The sequence below is a fragment of the Schistocerca serialis genome, chromosome 1 (genome assembly GCF_023864345.2).
Source record: "Schistocerca serialis cubense isolate TAMUIC-IGC-003099 chromosome 1, iqSchSeri2.2, whole genome shotgun sequence".
Lineage (NCBI taxonomy): Eukaryota > Metazoa > Arthropoda > Insecta > Orthoptera > Acrididae > Schistocerca > Schistocerca serialis.
The window spans coordinates 115,828,484-115,841,775 of record NC_064638.1 but is presented as its reverse complement, the minus strand read 5'-3'; the positions used below and the strand labels follow the sequence as shown (position 1 = coordinate 115,841,775).

Genomic DNA, 13,292 nt, shown 5'->3' with positions numbered 1-13,292 from the left:
GTCCCCACAGCCACCCCTGTCTCATCACCACCTCTTACCACTCCTCAGTCATCATCACCACCACTCTCGTATCTCCCTCCATATCAACCTTTCTTTTCATCAACAATCAACCATACCAGGACAGGTCCTTTTCCAGTTTTAGTAAACGTCTACAGTACTTCGTTTTTAACCGGCACTCTCTCTTCTGTCGTTTTCAGTGTTTTTTAAGTGTTCTTTTCAAGTCTTCAATGTTCTCCAATTGTTTTAACTGTGCTGTCTGTCCACCTTTTTATCACTATTTTCAAACTATTCCTCAAGACAGAATTATTTCTTACTTTCTCCCATTAATATCATGTTTTAAAAAATTCGTGGTAAATATTGTTCCTTGCTTTATGTTCAGCATCTAGGTTAGAGAATAATGTGTACTAGCTGTAGAGTGGGTTCATTGTACTGTTGCTAACCCCCACACGCACATGGGGTGGAGGGGAACGAAATAACAATACAGGAAAAGAAAATTAATCAGGAGTCGTTCCACTTGACAATTGCCAATAAGTGGTTAGTCGAAAGCTCACGGTGTTTTAACCACTTGATGGAGGTGGGAGCCCGAGAACATTGTATCCACGAAAAGAATGCTCTGCCACTAAAGTGATTTACTTCAGTTTCATCGATATTTTACGATCAATGTGAAATGTTGAAAGATGCTTCACTCTTTCTTTCGTTTCCTTATAAACTCGAAAGACGTCACTTCCACAAGATAGGTAAAACTCAGCTCTGACATGACGTAATACTATATTTATCTGATTAATTCTATGTTTCGAACTAGTACCTATTCATTTTTGAAATAATGTCCGCAAGACCATGGCAGAACATAATTCCAGAAGTTCATTTCTACTCAGCTTCCCACATTGTACACTTCAACAGCATAACAAACATTACAAGGTGGAAGTATGTTTAACACAGCTCTAAGAGAGAGAGAGAGAGAGAGAGAGAGAGAACGTTTTACACTGAAGGGCGAAAGAAATTGGTACCCTGCCTAATATCATGTACGGCCAATAGCACGCAAAAGTGCCTCAGCCCGACATGGCATAGACTCGACTAATGTATCAAGTAGTGCTGGAGAGAAATGAGACCATGAATCTTGCAGGGCTGTCCATAAATCCATAAGAGTACGAGCGAGTGGAGATCTCTTCTGAATAGCACGTTGCAAGGCATCCCAGATATGCTCAATAATGTTCATGTCTTCGGTGTTTGGTGGTCAGCGGAAGTGTTTAAACTCAAAAGAGTGTTCTTGGAGCCGCTCTGTAGTAATTCTGGACGTGTGGGGTGTCGCATTTTTCTGCTGACCGCCCTGCAGGTTTCATGGTTCAAATCCCTCCATCACTACTTCAGACATTAGTCGAGTCCATGCCACGTCGTGTTGCGGCACTTCTGCGTGGTCCCTACACGACATTAGGCAGGTGTACCAGTGGTCGCGGGGACCCTGCACGATATTAGGCAGGTGTATCAGTTTCTTTGGCTCTTCAGTGAACTCAAACTACGTGCACTTTTCTGAAGGCTTACATAAAGACCAATTTTCTGCACGTAGCCGAGTCCTGTGGCCAATGACATCGCAACATGATCTTAGCGCAACGATTCACTCGCGAGCTGCAGAGCGCTACCAGCACACCAGTTAGCATAATGACTGTGCCTAGGGAGGTATGATGAGCGGAGAACAATAGTCGACAAGCACCTCATAAATTAGACATTTCTGTAGTCAGTGCTAAGCCACACTTGATGTCGTGTAAACGTGGACGCCTCTGGACAGGTGGTGACTGAAAGCGAGTGGTGAATGACGCTTTACCGCTATGGAAGTGTTCCGTTCTGGTGAATGTCTGGAGAAGATTACTTGTCCTTATGTTAGTGCCAATAGTGAACTACGGAGGAGGTGGTTTTTTGTTTTTGGCAGGCTGTTGCCCTTTATTGCATTTAAGAAAACACTAAATGCAGAATAATATGAACTCATTTTACAGTATCGTTTAGTGTGTACAGCAGAGTAACAGTTCGGAAACGATGATTGATAGTATTTCACGACAACTCATCCTGTTATAAAGCACCATCTGCCAGCCTATGGTTTCTCGACAATAACATTCCTGAAATGGACTGGCCTGCTTAGAGCCCCTACATGGACTCAGTGTATCACATCTGTGTGAGTTAGGACGTCGGCTTCGCTCCAGACTCCATCGTCCATCATCACTACCTTCTCTGGTATCGCCTCTTGAGAAAGGGTAGGCTGCCATTCCTCCACAGACATTTAGACACCTCTTTGAAAGTGTTCCCAGCCGGGTTCAAGTTCTAATGAAGACTACAGGTAGATACAATCCACAAAAAAAAATGTTCAAATGTGTGTGAAATCTTATGGGACTATCAGTCCCTAAGCTTACACACTACTTAACCTAAATTATCCTAAGGACAAACACACACACCCATGCCCGAGGGAGGACTCGAACCTCCGCAGGGACCAGCTGCACGGTCCGTGACTGCAGCGCCTCAGACCGCTCGGCTAATCCCGCGCGGCAAATCCACATTAATGTAAAATTGTATGTATGTGTGTTCCACATTGCCTGCTAAACCACTGGACCGATTTCAAACAAACTGTCTGTAAATAATCACTGTGGGGATAAGAACCACTTACCTTCCAAAGGGTTGGGAGTGGGGGGTCAAAAAGCGTAGCCACGACGCGCGAATTATCTGAGTTTATTCATCTCGTATTTGAGAACGAGACCACTTAGTGACTTGGATCAAACTTTGCACAAAATTTCATACTTTACGAAACTTCCTGATGACCCTCACAAACTTATGAAAGGAAAAAGTTATCGGTTACTATATTTTTGCTGTTAATGCAGTAAAACTGCCGCATGAAGCCTGACCTTTCTAATTTATTATTTCTATATTTCTAGCTGTATTCGTGACATATTTTGCAGGCAGGATTCACCCATACCACTGAATGTGACACAAAGTTCAGGATATTCGGCGTCATAAACACTGAATGCGTGGTAAACTAACGCATCAAGCATGACGTTCAAATTTATTTCTTCTTCACCATTAACTCTATTTACAGCACTTTTCGCAGAGAGTATCCAAATATCATGCTGAATGTACCTACAAAATTACATCATTGCATGACACAGAGTTGAAAATATTTGACGTACTAATCATAGAGTTGCGTGAAGACAAATTTGCAGGGCGAAATTCGCTGGAGGTACAGGTGAACAGTGTGTACAGGTATGTGTGAATATATTAAATACACTGCTGGCCACCGTAAATGCAACACCAAAAAAGACAAGAGGTAGCACAACAAGATTTATTTTGTAGATAACATGTTGACCAAGTATCAAATGATTACGTTTACAGACGTCTGTGACATGTGGTTCCTGTCAGAATCAGTAGCCAGAGTAGCCGCCATTGTTGGAGATCACCGCTGCCACACGTCTCGGCATTGAGTCAAAGAGACGTTGGATGTGTTCCTGGGGTACAGCAGCCCAAGCAGCTTCCACACGTTGCCAAAGATCATCTGGTGTGGCAGCTGGGGATGTAATCTGGGTCACTCGTTGAGCAACCATGGACCACATGTTTTCTATCGGCGAAAGATCCGGAGAGCGAGCCGGCCAGGGAAGCAATTCAATCTGGTTATTGACGAAGAACCTTTGGACAATGCGTGCCACGTGTGGTCGCGCATCATCCTGTTGAAATATGGCTGGGGCCGAACCCTGAAGGTAAGGTATGACAACTGGCTCCAGCACCTCGGATATGTAGCGCCGGCTATTTAAAGTACCGGCAATGCGTACAAGAGGCGTGCGAGAGTAATATCCAATACCGCCCCATACCATAATACCCGGTGCAAGACCAGTGTGGCGGTGCATAATGCAGCTGTCCAGCATCCTCTCTCAATGGTGTCTCCACACTCGAATCCGACCATCGTGGTGCTGCAGACAGAAGCGTGCCTCGTCAGTAAAGACAACGTCATTCCATTCTGCCGTCCACATCCGTCTGTCATCACACCATTGGCGACGGAGACGTCTGTGGTTCTGCGTCAATGGTAGACGAAGAAATGGACGTCTTGCGGACAGACCACTCTGCTGTAAACGGCGTCGAATGGTACGCGCAGACACTGGATGATGCGTTACAGACGCAATGTGCTGTACTATGGTTCGGGATGTCACTGAGCGATCCGTCACTGCCATGCGCACAATTTGCCTATCAGCACGTGCAGTGGTGCACCGAGGTGAATGCGATCGACCACGTCGGTCCGTCGTACCCTCCTGCATCCAACGGTCACATATCCGCATTACAGTTGTTTGGTTTCGTCCAACACGACTAGCGATTTCTCTGTATGATAATCCACAATCTCGGTAAGCCACTATCCTTCCTCTGTCGAACTCGGATACTTGATCAAAAGATGTTCGCTGTTGTCTACGAGGCATTACTGATCGTCTTGTGAAACAACCACAAGGTAAACACACGTGCCGAACGTACACTCGTCGAAATCGCCAAGCCTTAAATGGCGCTATGAGGTGGCGCCACAGGCGCGCGTGATGTGCGTCTGCGCTGAAATTCTAATCAGTTGCATATCTCATCGCTGCAAACCCATGGTGTAAATTTCACTTGATTCGGATGCTTCCTTCAGGGTGTTGCATTTACGGTGGCCAGCAGTGTATATATAAATATGACACATGCATACTTGGGAAAAGCTACCGATGAAAAGCTCCTCCTAAACACCCTGATCGATTTCAGCGAAACTTGGTATGCATACCACATACTGTCTGGAAGGAAGTACTGAGAGGATAAGAACCAGCCGCCTCCTATGGGGTAGGGGTCACGACGTGGAGAGAAAACGGGATAGGAGAAGATGGAAGGAAGAGTGAGGGAGAAGACAGATATGGACGCAGATAGGGGGAGGATGGGATGGGCTGAAACAAGATTGGGATAAATACGAGATAGGATCGGATAGTAGCACACAAATACGTATTTTTCTCTCCCCTGATATTCCATGTGGAGTCGAAATTTCACGGTGATACAGTCTGAATTTTGCGCTACAGAGGGTATTCTTTTATTTCATGAGTATCTCTAACGACAGAAGCGTGAACTGCGAAACGAAAATGGGCAAATGTTACTGACGTCAACTTGTGAAGAGCAGCGAAGTAGTTCGATATTTGTGGAGCAAAGGACATAAACAGAGTGAAATTCACAGGGACATGCGTTACTTGTGTGGAAACGGCTGTATGGACGGTAGCAATGTCTCCAGTTGGTGTGCATTATGATCCTGGAAATTTTAAGGGATGTGGTGTGCATTCTTCCAAGAGGGCCGTGTGAACCTTAGTGATTCGGCACGCTCCGGACGGCCGGTTATAGTTGCAATCCCGCAGACTGTCGGAGACACTGAGGCAGCAAATTTGAACGACCTTCGTGAGCAGCTGCGCACATTATCGCAGCAGTTCAGTATCTCCTATGGTGCGGTGTACGATGTCGTTAATGATGCGTTGAAATTTCGTAAAGTTAGTGGTCGCTGGGTGCCCAAGAACCTGACAGACAATTACAAGGGCCAGCGAATGATGACAAGCTTGGATCACTTAACGCGTTATGACGCAGAAGGGCGTGACTTTATGAAAGAAATCATCACTGGTGATGCGTCGTGGGCGTACCACTGCACGTCCGAAACCAAGGAGGCGTCTCTATGGAGTGAAAACGTGCTGGTTCCCCAGGACGAACAAAATTCAAAGTGTCTCAGTCTGCTACGAAGTCCTTGTGACAGAGTTCTGGGATATGCGTGGTGTGTTATTGGTGGACTTTGCTGAATGCGGGACCACAGTCAATCCCACAACCTACATAAAAACTTCAGTTAAGTTGCGTCGTGCCATTCGTGACAAACGCTACAACATTAATGCTGATGATGTCAGACTTTTTCACGACAATGCTCGTCCCCATGTTGCTGCTCTAGTTCGTGAGAAAATCTCCAAATTTTGATGGGAGGTGCTCCAGTGTCCACCATATAGTTCGCATTGTGCACCGTCGGGCTTTCATTTGTTTGGTCCCATGAAGTAATTTCTGGCCGGCCAACGCTTTGCGACAGATGCGGAAGAGAAATCAGCAGTTCACTGATGGCTGTACTCCAGCTAAACGGACGTCTACGAACTGGGCGACCATTTTCGCGAAACTGTGATACGACGAAACAAGCTCTTATTCGGTATTTTCCGTGTCCTTCATTGATCCTATCTGTTAACGGTACCACACTCCTATACTGTATTCAAGATCGATCGAACGAAGGTTTTGAAGATACCTGTTTCGTGGGTGAATTATAAATGAAATGAAGGGATGTGAGCAGAAAATGTAGCTTAACGAATTTGTGGTAGGAACAAGGGAATTACGCGGTATTAGCCGAGCGGTATAAGGCGCTGCAGTCATGGACTGTGCGGCTGGTCCCGGCGGAGGTTCGAGTCCTCCCCCGGGCATGGGTGTGTGTGTTTGTCCTTAGGTTAATTTAGGTTAAGTAGTGTGTACGCTTAGGGACTGACGACCTTAGCAGTTGAGTCCCATTAGATTTCACACACATTTGAACATTTTGAACAAGGGAATTATTTTATGTATTCTGAGATGAGAAAAGGCAGGAATGACGATTTTGTGCAGAGTGGGTAGATGGCACCATAAAATGTGAAGGAACAATGTTGTTTCGCATATTTGAAGAGCGTAATGCATGAAATAGTGTAGATGAGATCTTTATTGTCCTGTGAGTTGTGAATGGCCCTTGTTGTATTAACTGCTCGCAGTGCACTTGTTGCGTCCATTCTCTGTGACATACTGAACTTTTGTCAATATCGAACATTGCCTTCGACAAGAAAGCAACTAACTTTTGTAAAAGTAACGAAAAGACGCTGATCTAATAGGACCTGATTGCAATGTGCACTATAACATCACAATTCTATTTATAGTGTTATCACGGTCTCGTGCAATTTTTTTAAATTGCGTCATATTCACCATCGGCTGAAATATTTACTACAATTTCCAAGATTGCAGTTTGGGCATTAAGTCATTTTAACTGCTCAAAGCTGGAATGAGTATATACTTAAAAGTTACACACATCACTTACAAAAACTTATATGTTTTGCAGTACATCAATGAAAAGTTCGGGTTAATAATTAATCTAAAAGCGCTCACGTGTTGAAAAGAAAGCATTTGTGAACAAAAATGAATTAAATAAGAAAGATGTGAGCCTCTATGGCTTACGTAAGCATTTTTTTCTTTTTTGTTATTTTATCTCCCCTCTTTCCGTATGGGAGGGATGGAGAAGGACGGGGGGGGGGGGGGGCTGCCAGCAGTATCCACCCAACTCTCCAGCCTAGGGCATTTACAAAAGTTAATGAAGAAATGAGAAAACATATTTATAAATGCAAAAAGTTAAAAATATTATAAAATAGAATGTATAGTTGATTACAAATATACAGAGTGGTTTCCTTCGGTTAAAGAGGAACATAAAAAGTATGACAGATAAAGATAGAAATAGAAAAATGGACATTTAAAACTTTAAAATGAAAATGAAACGGCAACGTTCGTTAAAATGAAACATTTCGCATCACTTTCACTCCACAGCTGAAAGACCTTCGCAGGGTGAAGAAGCTGTGGGCAGATTGAGCGTTTGGATTATGGTGGGTATAAATTTATAAGCCGTTGTGTGGTATCTTTAGAATGAGGGTAATTGGTAAGGTGTGTACTAGGGAAGCCGCAAAGGAGGAATCAGGCTGGTGAGTGAGCAGGACCGAGGTATCAGGAGTGAGAGAAATGGAGAGGGAGATTGTGACGTGTAATTTTTCGGTGCCTACAGTGTCACGTCTTTCAGTGTCACACAAATTTTTATTTTAAAGGGGATCACTTAAGACTATTGCCTTGAGTTCGCCCCTCAATTTTCTTCCTCATATCACAAAATTGTCGTCTGATGTAGTACAAACTGAAAAAATAAATTCCTTTTATAGCACAGTTTCGTATATAATTTATATTCGAAACCTTACACCTGTGTCACAGAACAAATCCTACATCGAGAATACTTTACACAAGTTTAAGGGAAGAAATGCTTCCGATAATTATTACAATATTTAAAGAACATCAAAATATGAACAAGCTGAAATGAACAAACAGTACATGAGACTATGTTAATCAATTCAACTGTGAAAAGCTAAGGAGCATATTATTAGCAAAATGAGAAATACGCAAAAGTGAAATGGCAAAATGAGCACTTCTCAATTGGGAGTAAATCAAAACAATCAGAATGGCTGAAAGAGAGCACAGTAACATGAGCCATAAACGAATAAGAGCTAAGCAACTAAGCAAATAAGAGAACAGGCAAAAATGAGATGCCAGCGAAAGGACAGCTGGCCGAACTCCGTCGGCACTTTTATACGGTTGCGCTCGTGGTGGCACCTCGCGGCCCGTACGCAACAGGCGCGCCTGCGACCGCAATGCACTCTTAGCGCTCGCGGCGGCGTCTAGCGGCCCGTACGCAAGTTGTGCGATTGCTGTCGCAGGTCGACCCTTAATCTATGATGTTACAAGATGAAAGAAAATAAGCAGCGAAAGCTATAGCTGGTAGGATGGATAAATATCGGAGCGGATTTCATTACCTGGGAGAGGAGAGTCGGTTGAAGTTGTGTTGGCACTATCATTCGCCAGATACATTATCTGTATGACGTATACAATACACCATCTTGTTGCGAGAACATATCGTGAAAGAAACACGTAAATGCAGAACTGTTACCAAATTTTACTGCTATATAACCCATGGAATTAATTGCAAGACGAAATGTTGAAATTGAAATCGTCGGTGGCGAATATGGTGTCATTTGAGAAATTATAAGACACTGTTATCCTAAAACAAACATAACTGTGATGTTACAGTGTCCACTGCAGCGAGCCACTACTGCCTCCATATTTCCGTTTACTTCTTTGACAATGACTTGCTTTCGTGACGAAAGTCGCAGAGAATGAAAGCGGTAGGTCTACCGAGAATGTTCAACGATGCTTTGAATGATATAATCAGTGTATATTTTGAGAATGATCGTAATTTAGCTATATTTTGAACGATAAAACATATGATTTTTTGTAAAGAGATTGACATGTTGCATGTCGTAGCGAAATATCGCCTACTTGTTCCGTAGAATGTGGAAGTACTCCACCGACTATCGGATACAGGTCTTATAACTCGATGCGTTTCGGTTTGTGCAGCTTCTACCTCACGATTTACAACCGTCCTACCCAGCTTATTTAACACCTTTGACTAACCCTCACGCTGATCGCAGTGGCCGAGCGGTTCTAGGCGCTTCAGTTCGGAACCACGCGGCTGCTACGGTCGCAGGTTCGAATCCTGCCTTCGGCATGGATGTGTGTGATGTCCTTAGGTTAGTTATGTTTAAGTAGTTCTACGTCAATGGGACTGATAGCCACACATGTGCATAGAGCCATTTCAACCATTCGATTGACCCTCGACCAGCAACTAACGTGGAACACTCACCTACTGATCGTGAAACAGAAAGCCCACAATAGACTGAAACTACTAAAGCTACTAACAGGCTGAACTTCGGGATTACACCCCTCCACAATTCTCCACACCTACAAAACCCTGATCTGACCCATCCTTTGTTATGCAAATGTTGCACGAATCACTGTCCACCAAAGTCCTATAAATCCCTCCAGTCTTCGAACGCCATGCATTCTGTCTCACTTTCCGCGTCCGTTTACCTTTTCCCACATGGTTCCTCTACCGTCTCATCAAATTTCCACCTCCCCTCACCGACATCGAACACCTACCCATCTCCTATACTGTCCGCACACTAGTTTCGAATAACCCCATTGTCTCCTCTCCAACCACTAACCATAACATGCTACTGCGTCTTCACAAACACATCCCTCCATCTATACACCTACAAACACTCCATATCCTATTCCAACGCAACTTCAACGAACTCCCTCTCCCATACAATGAGATCCGCCCTGATATTTATCCGTCCTACCAACTTTAACTCTTCCCCACCTCTCCCAATCCATATGATTGCAACTGTGACCGCGACCGTGCAGCTCTCTAGAATGAAATAATTCAAACAAGACCTTTAGCTGCCGACAGGCGTTGATATACATCAACGGGAACAGTTGAAAATGTGTGCCTCGACCGGGACTCGAACCCGGGATCTCCTGCTTACATGGCAGACGCTCTATCCATCTGAGCCACCGTGGGCAGAGAGGACAGAGCGACTGGAGGGACGTATCCCTTGCACCCTTCCCGTGAGACCCACATTCCCAACTTAATGTTCACACACTACATTCGTAGTGCCCCTGGCCATTACACGCATTACTCGCGGCAGATAATCTTACCGAGTCCCGTTAGAGTTCGGGCAATGCGTGTACATCTGCACAGAAGAAGGAGGTCAATGGACGGTTAACCTTAACTACATGAAGATGGTATCTGTTCTTTCGGACATGTGGGTCTCACGGGGAGTGTGCAAGTGATAAGTCCCTGCAGTCGCTCTAACCTCTGTGCCCTTGGTGGCTCAGATGGATGGAGCGTCTGCCATTTAAGATCACGGGTTCGAGTCCCGGTGGGGCACACATTTTCAACTGTCCCCATTGATGTATAGCAACGCCTGTCGACAGCTTAAGGTCTCGATTTAACTGTCATTTCTTTTAAATCCACGTCAGGGCTCCTCTCTCCTTTCCGTCTCCACCCAACCCCATCCCTTTCCTCTTGCAACCACTGCCCTACCCACATGTCACACTATGCCTCAACCTCTGCCTTTTCCACAGACTGTATTTCTCACCATCCACCTCGGCTCCTAAATCTTTTCTCCATTGATTCTCTCTGTAACACACCCCTATCTTCCTACCCACAGCCCTCACACCAATAGAATATACTCTCTGCTACAGCAATATCTCTCATTCTTGTGCAGTTCATTCAGATTATATGGAAAATGCAGTGCTCGAAGTGCTGTAACTGTTCGTCTTTGATTTTTAGTTTAAAATAAAAGGCAGCCCCATATTTTGTTTTCATTTCCTTTACATATGGGGCGAGGGGAATGAAATTACATCTATATCTACATCTACATGATTACTCTGCAATTCACATTTAAGTGCTTGGCAGAGGGTTCATCGAACCACAATCATACTATCTCTCTTCCATTCCACTCCCGAACAGCGCGCGGGAGAAACGAACGCCTAAGCCTTTGTGTTCGAGCTCTGATTTCTCTTATTTTATTTTGATGATTTTTCCTACCTGTGTAAGTTGGGCTCAACAAAATATTTTCGCATTCGGAAGAGAAAGTTGATGACTGAAATTTCGTAAATAGATCTCGCCGCGACGAAAAACGTCTTTGCTTTAATGACTTCCATCCCAACTCGCGTATCATATCTGCCACACTCTCTCCCCTATTACGTGATAATACAAAACGAGCTGCCCTTTTTTGCACCGTTTCGATGTCCTCCGTCAATCCCACCTGGTAAGGGTCCCACAACGCGCAGCAATATTCTAACAGAGGACGAACGAGTGTAGTGTAAGCTGTCTCTTTAGTGGACATGTTGCACCTTCTAAGTGTCCTGCCAATGGAACGCAACCTTTGGCTCGCCTTCCCCACAGTATTATCTATGTGGTCTTTCCAACTAAAGTTGTTCGTAATTTTAACACCCAGGTACTTAGTTGGATGGACAGCCTTGAGAATTGTACTATTTATGGAGTAATCGAATTCCAACGGATTTCTTTTGGAACTCATGTGGATCACCTCACACTTTTCGTTATTTAGCGTCAACTGCCACCTGCCACACCATACAGCAATCTTCTCTAAATCACTTTGCAACTGCTACTGGTCTTCGGATGACCTTACTAGACGGTAAATTGCAGCATCATCTGCGAACAACCTAAGAGAACTGCTTAGATTGTCACCCAGGTCATTTATATAGATCAGGAACAGCAGAGGTCCTAGGAAGCATCCCTGGGGAACACCTGATATCACTTCAGTTTTACTCGATGATTACTACGAACTGCGACCTTCCTGACAGGAAATCACGAATCCAGTCGCACAACTGAGATGATACCCCATAGGCCCGCAGCTTCATTAGAAGTCGCTTGTGGGGAACGGTGTCAAAAGCTTTCCGGAAATCTAGAAATACGGAATCAACTTGAGATCCCCTGTCGATAGCGGCCATTACTTCGTGCTAATAAAGAGCTAGCTGCGTTGCACAAGAACGATGTTTTCTGAAACCATGCTGATTACGTATCAATAGATCGTTCCCTTCGAGGTGGTTCATAATGTTTGAATACAGTATATGCTCCAAAACCCTACTGCAAACCGACGTCAATGATATAGGTCTGTAGTTCGACGGATTACTCCTACTACCCTTCTTAAACACTGGTGCGACCTGCGCAATTTTCCAATCTGTAGGTACAGATCTATCGGTGAGCGAGCGGTTGTATATTATTGCTAAGTAGGGAGCTATTGTATACAGAAAAAACTCTGTGCGGCAGGAGTGGAACGCCAAGGGCATCAAGGACCTGCAGGACTCGTGGGGCCGCGAGTGGACGTTCGAGGCGCGCAAGGACCTGGAGTACATGTGCCACACGGCGTTCTTCGTGGCCATCGTGGTGGTGCAGTGGGCCGACCTGCTGATCTGCAAGACGCGCAAGGTGTCGCTGCTGCAGCAGGGCATGCGCAACTGGCCGCTCAACCTGGGCCTGCTCGTGTGCTCGGCCATGGCGTGCTTCATGGTGTACACGCCCGGCGTCAACACGACGCTGCGCCTGCGCCCGCTGCGGCCCGAGCTGTGGCTGTGCGGCGTGCCCTGGGCGCTGCTCATCCTCTTCTACGACGAGGTGCGCCGCTACCTCATCCGCAAGCACCCGGGCGGCTGGGTGGACCGCGAGTTCTACTACTGACGCCACGTCCGAAAGCGAACCTCTCACACAACGCTATCAATTCTAATGTTTTCATTACTTATCCTAGTCAATTAATGAAGAAAAAGTTTGTATTAGTTCTCAATGCTGTATTTTGGTAAAAGTAAGAATTAAACACTAAATTCAAAATTTGTTTGACCTGGATCTCTCATCTCCGCTCCATCCAATCCAAGGCCCACAACCGCCTCCGACTCTTCAAACTCCTCTCTGGCCAGACATGGGGGTTGCAACCCTCTACCATCCTCCACACCTACAAATCCTTAATCCATCCCATCCTCTGTTATGCCAGTCCCGCCTGTATATCTGCCCCCCAAAAATTCTATAACTTCCTCCAGATCCTTGAGAGTGATGCACTCCG

At 45.1% G+C, this 13,292-nt stretch overlaps 1 protein-coding gene and 1 non-coding gene across 2 annotated transcripts in view; one reads left to right on the top strand and one right to left on the bottom strand.

The window, feature by feature from the left end:
- The window catches only part of LOC126445064 (sodium/potassium-transporting ATPase subunit alpha-2-like), a 161,707-nt gene extending 148,791 nt beyond the window's left edge, over positions 1-12,916 (top strand). The window contains exon 10 of the mRNA XM_050090974.1: positions 12,509-12,916. Coding sequence (XP_049946931.1) covers positions 12,509-12,916 — 408 coding nt within the window. The remainder of the gene's footprint in view (positions 1-12,508) is intronic.
- Trnat-ugu (transfer RNA threonine (anticodon UGU)) lies at positions 10,158-10,232 on the bottom strand. The gene has a single exon. It is a non-coding gene; the product is annotated as a tRNA-Thr (tRNA).
- Positions 12,917-13,292: the final 376 nt, after the last annotated feature.